Raw genomic sequence first — 16,277 nt, 5'->3', positions numbered from 1 at the left:
CACTTCCTTACTGCAGTTGCCTTATGACTCCATTACTATCAAGATGATTATGCCTCACTTCTTTAACTATTGATTCCATTATTCTTCCTGGCAGAAGTCAAACTTACAGGTCTGTAGTCACCCACATCACCATTTAATATTAGTATTAATAGTAGAAATGATGCAAGAAAGCAAGCTTATATAGCATCAGCCAAAAAGAAAACCATTTCATCTATCCATCCCTCCCCTCCAATAGTTTGTCTGGTTTTTCCTTGAATATATTCAAACTATCTACTTCCACAAGAATAGATATTCTTGTGGAAGTAGATAGTTTGAATAGTTAGAAAAGCTGTTCCAGCAACCAACTACCTGTTAGCTGAAGGCAGACTTCTGTATGTCTGTTGCCAGTTTGAATTTATGCCACCTCTCACTTGCATAGTCTGGGGAAGACCCCATCAGCAGTGAGTTTTCTCAAGCCATTCAAAGGCTTAATGACCTCAATTAGATAAACTTCACAGGCACCTGTTCTCCGGGTGCTGCAATTTGCAGACTGAAGTGTTTTTTGGTAAGAGCACCCCTTTGTTCCCCTCGCCAATCTTTTTACCCTTCTCTGTAGCTGTTTCAGCAGCTTTACATTCTTCCTAAAATGAAGCCTCCAGACTTGTATGCAGTACTCAAGATGTGTTCTATTTCCTTATACAATGGGATAATCACCTCCTTATCCCTGCTAGCAAAATTCCTATATATCATTGACAGAACCCCATGAGCTCTTCTGGCAGCCTGTCTGCGCTGCTCAGAGAACTTCTTATCAGACTGCACAATTAATCCCAGGTCCTTTCATTTTCCATTACCCTGAGTGTAGTACCATACAGTTGATACATTACTCTGGGATTATTGTTACCCATGTGCAATACGTTGCATTTGTCAATGTTAAACTTCAGTTGTCATTTCTCAGCCCATCTGCCTAATTTTTCTAGATCTTCTTGCAGCAGTATATCTTCATTACTGTCACTAACCACTCTGCCAACCTTGGCAAACTTAGACATTAAGCTTGATATACCCTTATCGATATCCTTAATAAATACAAAAAACAACAAGCTCACTGAATCCATCCTTGCGAATAGGAGGTACATTTGATGTGCAATCTGTAGTGACTTCCTACAGATTGCACATCTGTTCCTTCATTGCACATCATTCCTTCTGAATCTAAGGACGCTCCATTATTATGGCTAAAGGTTTGACTGCTTCTATTGCAGGTTCTTTTATCGTAATTGGATAAATTCCATGAGCCCACATGCTTTGTTCAATTTTAGCTTCAGCAGTTTCTCTTCAACACCTTCCTTTATCTTATTATAAAGTCATTTAATACTCAGTCATTACTGAGAATGTATACACTAAATGTTGATGACTTTATTAAACTTGGAAGTAAAGAAATTATGTAAATATTTTTAACTTTTGTAATAACTCAAATTTATTGATATACTTGATCAAGCAAAAGCTTGTCCAAATAAAAACAGTCTTAATTCATGGCCTTAATCTTTCACATTGTGATGCTGTTGTGAAGTAAGCAATTAAGTAACATTTACATGAAGATGACATGAGTAATTACAGATGAATGTGCCAAGCAAGTTAGTTATATTTTATTTTTAGCACCTTTTCTTATAATTTTGTATCAAGTAGGAATCCAGAAAGTAAATCCACCTTTCTTTTCTTGTATATGCAGTCGGACCTCTTTTTAACCAACGTCCATATAGTGAATTTTTCTATATAGCGAACTTTTTTGATTTCCCCTTGGTCATTACATTGAAAATAGTTTCTATATAACAAACTAATTTCGAGAAACCTGGGTACACATTGTTCGCACCACTGGCCTTTAGGCAATAGAGCTGACGCTGTAGAAAGCACAAATTAAGAACTAAATTGATTAAGAATTAATCACTTTAGCTTTTAATAGCTAAAGGGTTTAATTCTCAAGAGTATTCCAAAATTTAATGCTGCCCGTAGCGCATTTACTGTACTGAGAAGTTTCACTGGGAAACTACTATCAATGTATCCACACAGCCATTGGCAAAGATTAAGGCATATTCCCGACACGGACATTGGCTCTGGTCAACCTGTTTTCTATTGCAATCACCCTATTAGAGAATTAGGAAAGAGTGATTTTCCTTTATCCCAGAAATTCATCTGTTGTTTTGCAGAAATGAGTCATCCATACTTTCACTAAATTTCACCTGTCTCTACAAGTGTTCCATAAATCAGTTTTGTTTGCTGCTGTGCGAGTAACCTTAAAATGTCTAAGAGGACATCCTTGAGTGTAGCGGAAAAGGTGGAAGTGCTTAATAATGTAGATCGGAGCGTTGAAAAAAAAAAGAAAGAAAATGCTTTAAAATTCGGTATCCCTGAAAGTAGTGCGTCAACCATTCTGAAAAACCATGTTTCAATTCTCAAACTGTTTGAGAAAATGGGACCCATTCAAAAGTGTGCAAAATTGTGCCTGTATGAAGATGTGGATGAAGCAGTTTTTAAGTGGGTGAAGTTGATTTGAGACCAAAACATGCTGATATCAGAGCCATTAATAAAAGAAAAAGCTATACAGTACGCATCTTTTCTGGGGCATAAAACTTTCCAAGCCAGTTCTGGTTGGCTGGACAAATTTAAACAGCTCCATGGCTTACTTGAAAAAGTTATTTCTGATGAAAGTGGGGTTGTAATTGAAGAAGAGTGTACCCATTGGAAAGAAACAGTTTTGAAAAAAATTATGGAGGACTATGAGCCCAAAGACATTCAACGTTGATGAAACAGGTCTATTTTTTAAATGTTTGCCGAACGGGACACTGACTTTTAAAGGTGACAAATGTGTAGGTGGTAAAAATAGTAAGGAAAGACCTACAGTCTTGATTGGTGCAAATATGGCTGGTAATGAAAAACTGAAGCTTTTGGTAATAGGCAAAAGTAAACAACCGCAATGTTTCAAAGGAGTAAAGTCATTAGAGTTGGACTACAACAAAAAGGCTTTGATGATGTACAAGTTAGTGCAAACGCATCATATTAGTACACAGCTAAACTCTGAATTAGCAAAAATATGCAAAGGTGGCATCGTGTAAGTTATCTCACATTGTGAATACCTTCACAATGAGTTGCCATGATATTGCACTACTTCGAATAAGTAACGCTTCACCAAAAGAGAAGACTGTTGTTACTGCTCATTCCAATAGAAGCAGTGCAAGAATCACTTTCACCTCTGCCAGTGGCTACTGTTAATCTATTAGTCCTCGTATCCCCCCAAGCTAGCAGTTTTCCGACCCACCTAACACTGCCTCGATAGCATCAGCAAATATTCTTGATATTTCAGAGACTGCTGGGAGTTATTGCGGTACAAGTAAACACATGGGTTGTGTTAGGGTAACTAAGAATAGGAACAGGTGCATGTATACTTGTGTGTACACCAATGCTAGCAGTTTGGTAAATGAATTTGAGGTATTGCTCAAAACATCAAAGGTAGATATTGTTGGGATATCAGAGATGTGGTGTTGCACAGATATAAGGAATGCAGAACTGGAATTTGGGGAGTACAATGTGTACAGAAAGGATAGACAGGATAGCAAGGGAGGAGGGGTTATGCTATTAGTTAAGAAACACATAAAATCCAAGGAAGTGAAGCCAGTAGACATCGCTGGACAGTGCAGTGTCAAGTCAGTTTGGTGTGACATAAGCATTGGGAGATCAAAATTGAGAGTAGGAGTGTGCTATAGGCCTAATGACTCTGATGAGTATAATAAGAAACTGTACAGGGAAATAGTGGGACAGTAAATCAGAGTGTCTTATAATGGAGGATTTTAATTTCCCAGCTTCTTTGACTGGAATTTGTGGGTTGGTCACTCACACACTAGCAAGGCTTTTGTAGATTTATTGGATGATTGTTTTCTGCATCAGCATGTTCAGGAGGCAACTAAAGGGAGTAATATTCTTGATCTGATTATCAGTAGTGATTCTTCATGTATTAAGAATCTGCAGATAAAGGAACCACTAGGTGGCAGTGATTGCAGTGTGCTGAAGTGGGATTTACTCAAAGAGGTAACAACCATCAGGTGTAAAGGGAAGGGTTTTTGCTTTCCTAAAGGCAACAACGATGGTCTGAGACAGTATTTAAATTCTATATAGTGGGACCAACTGATGATGTTACCTACAGCAAATTCAAAATGGGAAGCATTCAAAGAACTTATCTTGGAAGCTATTGGGCATTACATACCAACTAAGAAATATTGTTCAAGGTTTAGGCCTAAATGGATGTCAGATGAACTTTTTTTTTTTTTTTTATGAGAACCCCAAACACGAGAGGTATTAGAACCTATAGTACTTAGTACTGTGCTTGGGTTCGAGGTTGAGAAGACGAAAGAAGATATTTGTTGATATTCGACTTGAACTTCTGTAGATTGTAATTTTCAGGAAATACGTAAGAAGGAAGGTTGTTCCAGAAAACGGCAGTTGAATGAATAAACGAGGAAGATGAAAAGTTGGTTCTGTGGGTTTGAAGTTGGACAGTAAATGGATGTTGGCTGGTGGCGGCACGTGTTCGGACTGTTTTGAAAGAGAGAGAGCGGGAATTATAGAAGCCAATTCAGAAGAACAGTGCCCATGGAAGTATCTGTAGAAGAGGCATGCAGCAGAAACAGTGCGTCTATGAGAAAGCGAGTGGAGAGACTCTGTTAGAGATGAATCATTAATTAACCTAACTGCCCTCTTCTGAATGGAATCAAGAAGCCTGAGAGAGGTTTTGGGGGCACCACCCCAGATGTGGGAACAATATTCCATGGCAGGGCGGATTTGCGATTTATACAGAGTGAGCAGCTGTTTGGGAGAAAAGTAACACCGAGAGCGAAAGAGAAAACCAAGTTTTTTAGATGCAGAGGAAGCAATATTTGTAATGTGCTTGTGCCAAGAGAGATTAGAAGTCAGGGTAATCCCCAAAAGAGATATATCATTTTGCCTAGAAATCGGAGTGTCATTAAAGATAAGCATAGGAGCAGAAGAATCCTTTTTGCGAGATATAAGACAAGATTGAGTTTTAGAAGGGTTGAAATCAACTAAGTTGTCTTTGCCCCACTGGAGAATTACCTGAAGATCGGCATTTAAGGAATTGGCAGCAGATTTTCGAGAACTTGAAGCTGATTGAGCTGGACAAGGTTTCTCAAAATGGAAAGTTGAATGCAATGTGCTATCATCGGCAAAACTATGGATACGATTTCCAGTCAATGGAAGAAGGTCATTGATATACAAGAGGAAAAGAGTGGGGGAAAGAACTAAACCTTGGGGGACACCGGCATTAGTGGAGAAGTTAGAAGACAGAGAGCCATCCACCATCACACTCAGTGAGCGATCAGAGAGAAAACTGGATAACCAATTACTAAAAACAGTCGGCAAACCATAAGATGGAAGCTTGTTTAGAAGACCTTTTGCCAAACACGATCAAAAGCCTTTGAGATGTCAAGAGCAACTACTTGTGTTTCACCGAACCTTTCCATTGAATTAGTCCATAAATGGGTAACATAAGCCAGAATATCACCAGTGGATCGACACTGATGGAATCCATACTGGCGATCGTTGATCAGACGGAAGGTTTCTAGGTAGTTTAAGAGTTGGCGGTTAATTGATTTCTCCATTACTTTAGAAAGAGTAGAAGTAATTGCAATGGGACGATAATTGGATGGGAGGGATTTGTCACCCTTTTTAGGAACTGTCTGGATATGAGCAAATTTCCAAGCAGAAGGAAAAACACCTTTGGAATAAGAAAGTGAAAAAAGATGGCAAAGAATAGGAGTAAGTTCAGGAGCACAGGTTTTGAGAACAAGTGGAGAAATACCACCAGGACCTGGAGCTTTCTTAGCATCAAGATTCATCAAAATCCTTTTGATATCCTTTTGACGGAAGACCACAGGAGGCATTGAATGGAGCGTGTTAGGAATGGTGGGAGGTGTTTTACCAAGATCATTAATACATGAGCTCGAAGAAAAATGGGATGCTAGCAGGTCAGCTTTATCCTTGGCTGAAGTGACAACAGAACCATCTGGTTTGGACAGAGGTGCCAGCAGAGATGGGCAAAAGTTGCGGCCAATAGCTTTGGCAAGAGACCAGAATGCTCGGCTACCATTAGGGCAAGAAGCAAGTTTTCTACTCTTAGCCTGTTCAAACTCTAGTTTGGACTGATTAATAACTGCTTTACAATTGTTGCGAGCTTTGGTGTAGGCAGAAAATGAAACTGAAGAATTAGAAACAAGCCAATTACGATATGCAACATTCTTCTCTTGGACAGCCTTAGCACATTTATTGGAAAACCAAGGTTTAGATAAAGGACGAGATTTTAAAGAGGAGTGTGGGATAAAGGATTCCATTCCTGCAAGAATAATTTCACTGACACGATCTGAGCAAACGTTGACATTAGAAGTTTTGAAACAGTAATCAGACCAAGGAAAAGAAGAAAAGAAGTCTCGCAGGTCATCCCATTTTGTATTCTTGTAATGCCAAACAATACGAGGTTGGGAATAGCCATGAGATAAAGGTTCCATTGGAGAAGAGACAATCACCAAGTTGTGATCTGAAGTGCCTAAAGGACCTCTCACTTCAACCTTGTACTTAGAAGGGTTGTTTGTGAGAAAAAGATCAAGCGTATTGGCTGTATGATTAGGATTGTCTGGTATTCTTGTAGGTAAATGAACAATCTGTGCTAGGTCATTAGTAATTGCAAAAGCCTCAGCACCTCGACCTGCTGGGTCGGTGTGACTAGAAAACGGAAGCCAGCTGGAGTTGTGAATGTTAAAATCACCAAGGAAAATTACCTCACTGTTAGCAAAGTTGGACTGGAAAAAGTCAAGTTGCAAAGAGAGGAAGTCAAAGAGCTCCAAGTGATTAGTGGAGTTGGGAGAACGGTAGAGACAACAGATGAATTTTACACAATGAGGTAGAGAGATTTTAAGCCAGAGAAGATCAAAGAGAGGAGATTCCAAATTGCCAAGTCTCTCACAGGGAATATCAGAATGGACATATGCACAAGTACCACCTTTGAGTCGAAAGGAATCATACAGCAAATAATTTGGACATCTGAGATGAGCAGTAGTTGAATCAACTGATAACTGAGATTCAGTCAGAAAAAGTACATGGGGTTTGGAAGACTGCAAGTGGAAATGGACATCATTGAGATTAGAATTGAGACCACGTATATTTGTGAAATGAATTAGGAAGTCCTTGGGAGGTTTAGATCTTTTCGCAGATAAGCTTGCTCTATTATTTTGACAATTCATGGTGTATTCAATAGTAAGAAAAGTGGGTGGGACATGCTGTATGAAGTAATGAAATTTTTGGATATGGCGTACATGTGGTAAGAATATACCCAGATCCTTGACATAACGTGGCCTCGACAATGCTCCCCGCATACACACTACTCGGACTCCCTCCAGTCACTATCTGGCAGAGTAGAGAACTAATGAGACATATGGCAGAGAAGAAAAATGCATGGGATACATATAAATTAACATGTGACACAGAAGCCTATGATAGATATAAGCTGATCTGTAACCAAGTTACAAAGGAGGTTAGGCAGGCAAAGGCATATTACGAGAAATCTTTGGCAAAGGATGCAAAGAAAAACAGCAAAGAGTTCTTTACTTATGTAAACTCTAGAAGGAAGGGTATAAATCAGATTGGTCCACTTGATATCAATGGTTCAACTGTTGATGATCCTGCTCAGGTAGCTAACAAACTAAATGAATATTTTGCATCGACATTCACACATGAGGAGTTATTCAGTGAGGGGAATGCCAGAGGTGTATTCAACTCTGGCAGTAAGCTAGATAATCTTGTAATAACTGAGAGTAAAGTGGAGGAGAAATTGTTGAAGATAAACAAAAAAAAAAGCACTCAGGCGAGGAACCCAAGGACTGGAGATGTGCAAACGTGATCCCAATTCACAAAGGAGCATCAAAGGGCGACACAAGTAATTATAGACCTGTTAGTTTAATTTCTGTTCCAGGAAAATTAATGGAGGCACCGGTTAAAGAAGCACTGCAGGATCAACTAGACAAGACTTCAGTTATAGCTCGGACACAGCTTGGTTTTGTTCAGGGAAAGTCTTGCCTGACCAATTTGATTGGATACTATGATGCAGTCACAAAAGAACTGGATGCAGGGAATAACTTTGATATTATATATTTGGATCTTAGAAAGGCTTTTGATACTGTTGCACAAAGCCGTATGGCATTGGAGGCAAATTGCTGCTGTGGATAAAGGGATGGTTAGTGGGAGAAGACAAAGAGTGGTAATCAATGAACACTGCTCATCGTGGACTAATGTTATTAGTGGAGTCCCTCAAGGTTCAATGTTGGGTCCATTATTGTTTTCTGTATTTATAAATGATATTGACGATGGTATATCAAGCTTATTGTTCAAGTTTGCAGACGATACAAAGGTTGGCAGGGTTGTTAAGGCACTACTGACGCTATGTTACTGCAACAGGATCTGGAAAGGTTGAGCAGATGGGCTGAGAGGTGGCAAATGAAGTTTATCATTGACAAATATAAAGTACTACATATGGGAAACAGCAACCCCAGAGCAACATATCAACTCTGTGGTACTACACCGACAGTGGTAGAGAATGAAAAGGACCTGGGGGTAATTGTGCAGGCAGATATGAAGTTCTCTGACAGTGCAGACAGGCTGCAAGAGTAGCTCATGGTGTCTTGTCAATGATATACAGGAATTTTTCTAGCAGGGATAAGGAGGTGATTATTCCCTTGTATAAGGCAATGGTCAGGCCACACCTTGAGTACTGTATTCAGGTCTGGAGTCTTCATTTCAAGAAGGATGTAGAGTTGCTGGAATGAGTACAGAGAAGGGCAACAAGATTAGTGAAGGAACAAAGGGTTGCTCTAATGAAGAAAGGCTTAAGTTTTGCAAATTACAGTGTCTGGAGACTAGGCACCGGCGAGGTGATCTGATAGAGGTGTATAAAGCCTTGAATGGTTTGAGCATGCTCAATGCCGATGGGATTCTTCTTCTTGCTCAGAATAATCACCTGAGAAGGCATAAATTCAGATTGAGGAAAGACAGATGTAGGATAGATGTGCGGAATTTTGCCTTTAGCCAGCGGGTAATTGGTTGGTGGAACAGACTTTTATCCCTTGTTGTGGAAGCCGATAGCCTAAATAAATTTAAGGCTCAGCTGGACAGGTATTTCGAACGAACGGCGGGGTGAAATGGAAGTGGGTTTTTTTTTTTTTTTGGCTGATGCTGCATAAGCTTGCTTTCTTGCATCATATGCCTTTACTAATGCTAAGACAAATAACGATAAAAAAAGGACAATGATTCACCTTCAATGCACCTGATTTATCAACCTCAGTTAAAGCAGGCTACCTGCACTGCCATGTCAAGTGATACATACCAAATCCCTGAGCACTTCAAATGCCAAAAATTTGGTCATTCTCAAACAACATGCAGAGATGAATTATACTATCCTAATTGTGGGTCTAAAAGCCATTCACAAACAGAATGTACTGCAGTCTCCAGAATATCCAAATTTCAAGAGTGATCATCCAACATATTTGAAGTCATGAGCTGTGAACTCCTGAAATAAAAATACAGAAGTACAAGATCTAAAATAAAGTCACATATCAAAAAGAAAGAAAGCAAGTTCAGGGTAAATATGCCAAGGTGCACACCAATGCTTCCACTATCCAAAATTGCTAGACCATCAACTGAAACAGAGATATTGATCCTGCCTAACACATCCTTTCAGAATGCTCATGATCAGTACTCTCAGCATATCATTCTACTTCCAAACCAGGGTTGATAAGTTGATGAAATGAATCACAGTTTCATCTAAAATCCACCAAATTACAAAATACAAGAGATCACCAAGGTAACATGCCATTGAATTGACACAATGAAACTCACATATTCAAATCAGTGATTTAGAAGAGTACAAATTCTGGATGGGATATTTTTTTTTTTTTTCTCTTCACTTAAAAAAAAATTAAAATATGACTGTCAAAAGCAAACTGCTCGCAAGAAACACAGGCTCATCTTCCCATTTTCAAATAATGCAGCAAATTTTACAAAGGAACTGCAGAGATTTATGCAGCCAGTGATATCTATGATTTAATCCCCTAATATAATCCTGTAGCCTTTTGCTTGAAGGAGACTAATCTAATTCTACAAGGAACTCTATCAATTAAAAATTTTACAAGTTACAGAAAAGAAATTCTTCAGTTTCCCACAACGAGATGTTGTGATTTTATGACTGTAAAATAGCTTCTAAAGGGAAGCTATTTTACAGTGTGGCAAATGCTTACTCTAATCTCGTTGTTTGTACCTTCCACCTAACAAAATCTACATCTTGAAGGAACTAGACCTTATTAAACAATTACCACCACCCTTTTGTCTCCTTAGTGAATTCAATAGAGGACAACTTGGTAGAGAAGGTGCTAGACCAGCTAAATCTAGCATTACTGAACACTGGTCATGATATTTATACCTTGCCATCTCAGGAGATCTATCTGTTCATTTATTCCTCCATATTGTTTCCCAGTATACAGCGGACAGTTTTAAACAAGCTGCACAATGGTGGTCATTTCCCATTTATATGCAGAATTCAAATACTAAATAGCCCGTTCCCCCCCCCCCCAATCGTTGGGTAATACGGAAGTTTTCTAAAGCAGATTGAGAAAGTATTCAGCCGGCATTTCCTTTGATAGTCAGTTGGTTAGACTACAGCCAATTGATGATGTTACTGAGCAAATACATTAAGTGGACAGAAATCATGGGATACCTACCTAGTAATGGGTAAGCCCACCTTTCACCCAGCAGTTACACGGCGAGGCATTCACGAAAGCATTCCACATGTATTTCCATCCATGCTTGCTGTGCCACTGTCCATAATTCCTTTGCATTCCTGGGTGGAGGATCCAAAGCTCAAATAGACCTTTCCACAGCATCCCAAAGATTCTGAACAGGGTTCATGTTCAGTGAATGGGGAGGCCATTCCATGGTGGTAAAATCTGCAGAATGCTCTTTGAACCATGTTCTAGGCAGGACAATGTGCCTCCCTACAGAGCCATGGCGACTAGTTAAAATAGCATTCAGCAGATTTTAGAACCCAGGGAAACCGGACGTGAAGACCATCTGCATTCTGCAGGGATGCAGATGGTCTGCAAGGAATGACACATAACCATACCATTACCGACCATCCACCTGTCCAAACAGTTTCTTGTTGATATGACAAGTGCATAGCTTCCTGCGGTTTCCACCAGATGCACACTGTCCCATTCGCTCAAAATAACTGGAAATGGGACTCGTTGGACCAGGAGACCTGCCTCCAATCCAAGGTTCAGTGCCGATGTTCCTTTGCCCAGTTCAAGCGTTGAGTCCTGTGTCATGGCATTAGCAATGGGACTCTGGTAGGTCAGCAGCTCCTATAACTTATTGTGGCTAATGATCGCTTGATAGTCTTTATGGAGATGTTTCTGGCACCTCCCTCGTTGAAATCAGTGGTGATTTGTGCCACTGTCGCTCTCCAGTTGGCTGAAACAATGTGAGACAGACATCGACAGCCACATCTTTCTCCACCCACAGCACTGTCCACGATGAGATGTTATCACGGAAATGGTGTATTCCTGATACACTCTTGATACTGTTGAACAGGGTAGTACCACCTCCATGATAAGAGTGACCCAAGTGTCAGGCACCCTCTATCATCCCTCTTTCAAGTCTGTGAACTCACAACATTTAACCATCCTGACATCAAATTAACATCTACATGAATACGGTGTACCTATATACCTGCCAAGCTGTGGGTTAGTCCACTAGCATGAGGGGTGACAGCATCTCATTGCCCAGGATCCAGGTACCCCACGAAGTCTGTCTTTTCAGTGTATTGGCTGCAGATTCTAAAGCAATACTTCAGTTTTCAGCACTCAAAAACCTTAAACACTGGTGTAACAAAGCCGGTACCAAAGAGCTGCTTTCTTTGGTTATTATAAATTAATAATTTATTTAGTTCGTCTTGCAGTTATCTGAACTGAGAGGGTGCTGTAGTTGCTATTTGTTTTATTATAGGTAACATGTGCTCAAATAATTCACTTTATACTCAGTACGTAATAGGGTGGTAAGCTGCAATGCTTATTTATTCTTTTTGTTGTAATTGGTTATTGTTTAATTTAATATAACTGTTCTGTAAAATGGTCTGCAATTTATTACTATATCAGATAGAATAAATTATTTTAATTATTATAAAATTCTTAAAATGTCAATTTTATTTAAATATGCCTACATTTGGTAATAGTTATTTCTTTTATTTCCTGATTATCATCTACAATTTTTATTCTATATTTCTTCATGATTGTAATCCTGTTTTTGTCCATTAAATACAATCCTTTAACCCTTTGTAGTTATAACAGGATCCCTTACTAAAGGGTTGGGCAGTTATGCTCCCGGTATATCCTAAGTACCATTATAAAAAGCTATTTTCTTTGCTTTTCACTTTTTACTTTCTAACTCTAAAATTTCATACCTCAAGATCTATTAGAGCAATTCGACGGAAATTGAGGTACCATTACTAAGTTGAGCATAGATTGCCTTCATGTTTAATTATTTGGACCTAGTTTATCTGCCTGTTTAATCAGAAACAGATAGCCTTGCTAATTATTGGTGGGATATATTGAATGGTGTTAGCCCTCGAAAAAGTGCCATTCAATGCATCCATTTATCAATAATTAGCTGCATAATCATTATTTTTTTTTTTTTATTTTATTGCTAATTATATATTTATTTCTTGGGTATAGCAATATAAACCAACACAAGGCTATCTTGGTCTTTATAGGTTCTTTTGGCCTGCTGAGTACTTTTATGCCAATGTTTTAATACACTTTGAATACCTATATAGTACCAATTATACTGTATATATAGGGAACCCTTCTCAATTCCCTTACAGAGATGGTTAAGAACCTCTGATATGTATGTAATTATATAACAAAAGGAATAGCCTTAGTGTATTGTCTAACAGTTGTGATGATCAGAGTTATAGCATAATCAAAATATAAGCCACTTACATTTTAAGTTGCAAAAATGAATGGCTAAGCCACTCACTTTCCCATGTGGTATACTCTAGATGTTCTTATGAAGCACTGATAAATATTCTTATTTTCCAGTTAACATCATACACCACTCTGATGCAAGTAAATGGCAAGATGGAGACTTACCTTCAGAATTGCAAGAATCCCTGTCCAATTTGGTAAATACTTCGGGAAGATTCGGGAAAGCGTTTATTTGCTTTAAATTATCAGTTGAATGCTGTCCTTCTGTGAGAAAAAAAAAAATGAGAATCTCAGATGATAATTTTGATTCGTCAACTCTACTAACTTTAGATAATTAGTACTTCTGATCTCGGTTATAAAAAACATGGATATCACAATATCATGCCAAAATGTGCATATAATGAACACTTGGTTAGAAACAATGTATTTTAATGGAAAAATTTCATATTTGTATTTATGACTTTCACAGAGATAATGAGGCAAAGATGAAAGGATATTTGAAGTTATCTGTGAAAAAGACAAACATTTCACTTTTTTTTCCAATGAAAGTCTGGAATTCAAATACCAGTAAAATTGGAATTTGTGATGCTGTAGACTGTTTTAGCAAGTTTATTTCCCACTACACTCATTGGACCATCTTTTGGTTGCCAACCTATCTGTCAAATCATTTTGCATGTAATTTTTTGGATGGTATGGGGTATTCAATAAGCAAAATTTAATTTTATATAGGACTCAGCACATTCTGTTAATATATAAATTACTAAAACTGAATTTTATTTACCATTGTCAAGGAACAATATGTGTGGTGTTTGCCTTTGATGCCAATGCTGATAAATACAGGTGATGTTCATACAGCTAGTTGTAGCACAATGACAATTTTGAACCTATGCTCTTGAAATGCAGGGCTGAATGATTAATAGTTTGTTAGGTGTAATCAATTGCTGTAATGGTTATGGGTAATGTTATTGGTCCTGTGGATCCCGTTATAATAACATTCAACTGAATACAAATGTTGATTTAGATCTCTTTTAATAAGAGTAATTGCTGTGGTGGAATTACATCCCTTTTTTGTAACCCGGGTATGAAAAAAAAAAAAAGGGTGCAAAGTCCTCAAAAGCTTTTACCTCTCAAATGTCAACCACGATGAGCTGCCTAATGTTGCACTACTACTAAGTAACACTTCTCAAGTGGAGAGGTATAACAATACTATTAGCGTGTGGTGCTTCCTTCCCCACCCCAGATGGCTGTTCCAATGCTTATTGGCATCTTATCAGTGGGAGGCTGAGCACTGAGTACAGCCATCGGGGGTGGGAAAGGAAGCACCACACGCTAATAAGTATTGTTATACCTCTCTACTGGAGAAGTGTTACTTCTCCAGTGTAGAGATGTCTGTGCTGTACTTGCTGTACCTAGCCACCATCTAACAAGATGCCAGTAGCATCAAAATGGCTGTCTGTGGGTTGGCACAACACGTTAATAAGTAACATTATACTTCTCTATTGAAGGAGTGTTACTAGTGAGTGCAACTAGTCATAGTTAACCTTTCAATTATGGGGTATAAAACAGGGTTGCAATCCCACCATAGCAAATACAGTCAGCCCTCGTATAACACGATAGTTATGTTCCTAGAAACCCTTGGGCAATTCAAATTCATGCAATATAAATTACAGGCCTTATGGGAAAAATAGGGTTAGGTGCCAACCACCCAAGATTGAAGGGACATTTGTAACCAAAACATTACCAAACACAATAAATAATAAAACACTTATACACAGTTGAAAAATGTCAAATTAATAATTTAATCATTTAAATTTAAGTTCCTACCTTAAAAATAAATGAAGACAGCTTGAAGGAAAGGGCATGAGAAAGTTCAAGCAGGAGAAAGTGGCAGCAGGTTGTCATCATTATCAGAACTCTGGGAGGTGGAGGAGATGCAGATGAGGGCTTTGAACTAATTGTGGTCACACCAGAACTACAGGGCTGTGGCTGATATTCTGTCTCTTTCTTGGGTGTTTTCATAAAAAAGACATCTAGTATCTGTTGTTTTGCTATCTTCCTTCTTTCACAAAGCAGCTGTTTATATGGCTCCAAAGCAGATTGAATTGTATGAAGCGCTCTTCTGCTTCTTTCTGCATTGTAATCATTATCTTCTAGCCATTGAATACTTTTCTCAAATGAATTCAAAACTTCATCTTTTTTGTCTTCCCCACCTTCCACCTGCCCTCCAGCAACAAGTTGTTTCATTTCTTCAGTTGAAAGTCTTTCTTCTTCATGGAACTGAAGCAACTCTTCTAAATCTTCTTCCTCCAATTCCTCAAAGCTCTTTGAGGGCAACACAGTGTGCTTTTAACTTAGGAAACTCCTTTACAGGATCAAAGTCTTTAATTAAAATACACAAAAGGCGCCTCCGTAGCCAGGTGGGAAGGAGCACCAGTGTGTAGCACACGCTTCTTGATTAGACCGGGGTTCGAGCCCGTCACCACCAAATATGGAGGATGCGGAAAGGGCAGGGAATGACCACCGCACGTCCCCGGAGCAATATGGCCTTAGTTGCTAATGCTCCTAAAAACCAAATAATAACATAATAAAATACACAAATAAAATCTGGTAAGGAGGCTGCCAAACACCATGTAAGTATGAATTGCTTCCAGAAGTCCATACCTGTTGGTGCATTTTTGCCCTCTGTTGCTGTTATCAACGTCTTAAATGTGTCTTGTAATAGTGCTTAAAAGCAGCAATTACTCCTTGGTCAAGTGGCTGCATAAGAGATGTTGTGTTGGAGGAAAAACAGGATTTTGATGTTTGGTGAGAGTTCAGCAAGGGTTGGAGGGTGACTTGGTGCATTGTCCAAAACAATTAAAATCTTAAAATCCAAATTTTTCTTTTTGCAGTAGTTTCAAAGCACCCTCAAACACTTCTATTAGAAGATCAGTGAAGATCTGCCCTGTCATCCACCCTCTTCTGCTGTTCCCAAAGTAAACACCCAGGGTAGACCTTACGATCCCTTTTAACACTTTTGGATTGGCTGCATGATAAACAACAACAGGCTTCAGTTTCAAGTCGCCACTTGCATTTGCATCACAAATAGAAATATAAATAAAAGATATTTATTAATAGTTAATGCAAAGCTAAGTAATATTTGACTGGTGCTCTCAAAATATTCCAAAATGAGCATTTGCAACCTTTATACAATTGTTTTGGTAAACTTGACAATTATGG

At 38.6% G+C, this 16,277-nt stretch overlaps 1 protein-coding gene across 3 annotated transcripts in view; it reads left to right on the top strand.

The window, feature by feature from the left end:
* LOC150090911 (acid ceramidase-like) overlaps positions 1-14,341 on the top strand; it is a 243,837-nt gene extending 229,496 nt beyond the window's left edge. For all 3 annotated transcript variants that reach the window (XM_090380629.1, XM_090380624.1, XM_090380616.1), the window contains one exon: positions 13,173-14,341. In XM_090380629.1, the coding sequence (XP_090236755.1) occupies positions 13,173-13,259 (87 nt within the window). In that variant the 3' untranslated portion in view covers positions 13,260-14,341. The remainder of the gene's footprint in view (positions 1-13,172) is intronic.
* The last annotated feature ends 1,936 nt before the right edge of the window (positions 14,342-16,277 follow it).

Source organism: Mastigoproctus giganteus, chromosome 1, assembly GCF_048544385.1.
Source record: "Mastigoproctus giganteus isolate SK-2022 chromosome 1, ASM4854438v1, whole genome shotgun sequence".
Lineage (NCBI taxonomy): Eukaryota > Metazoa > Arthropoda > Arachnida > Uropygi > Thelyphonidae > Mastigoproctus > Mastigoproctus giganteus.
Note: the sequence above shows the minus strand (reverse complement) of the source record. Positions and strands in the feature narration are given on the sequence as shown.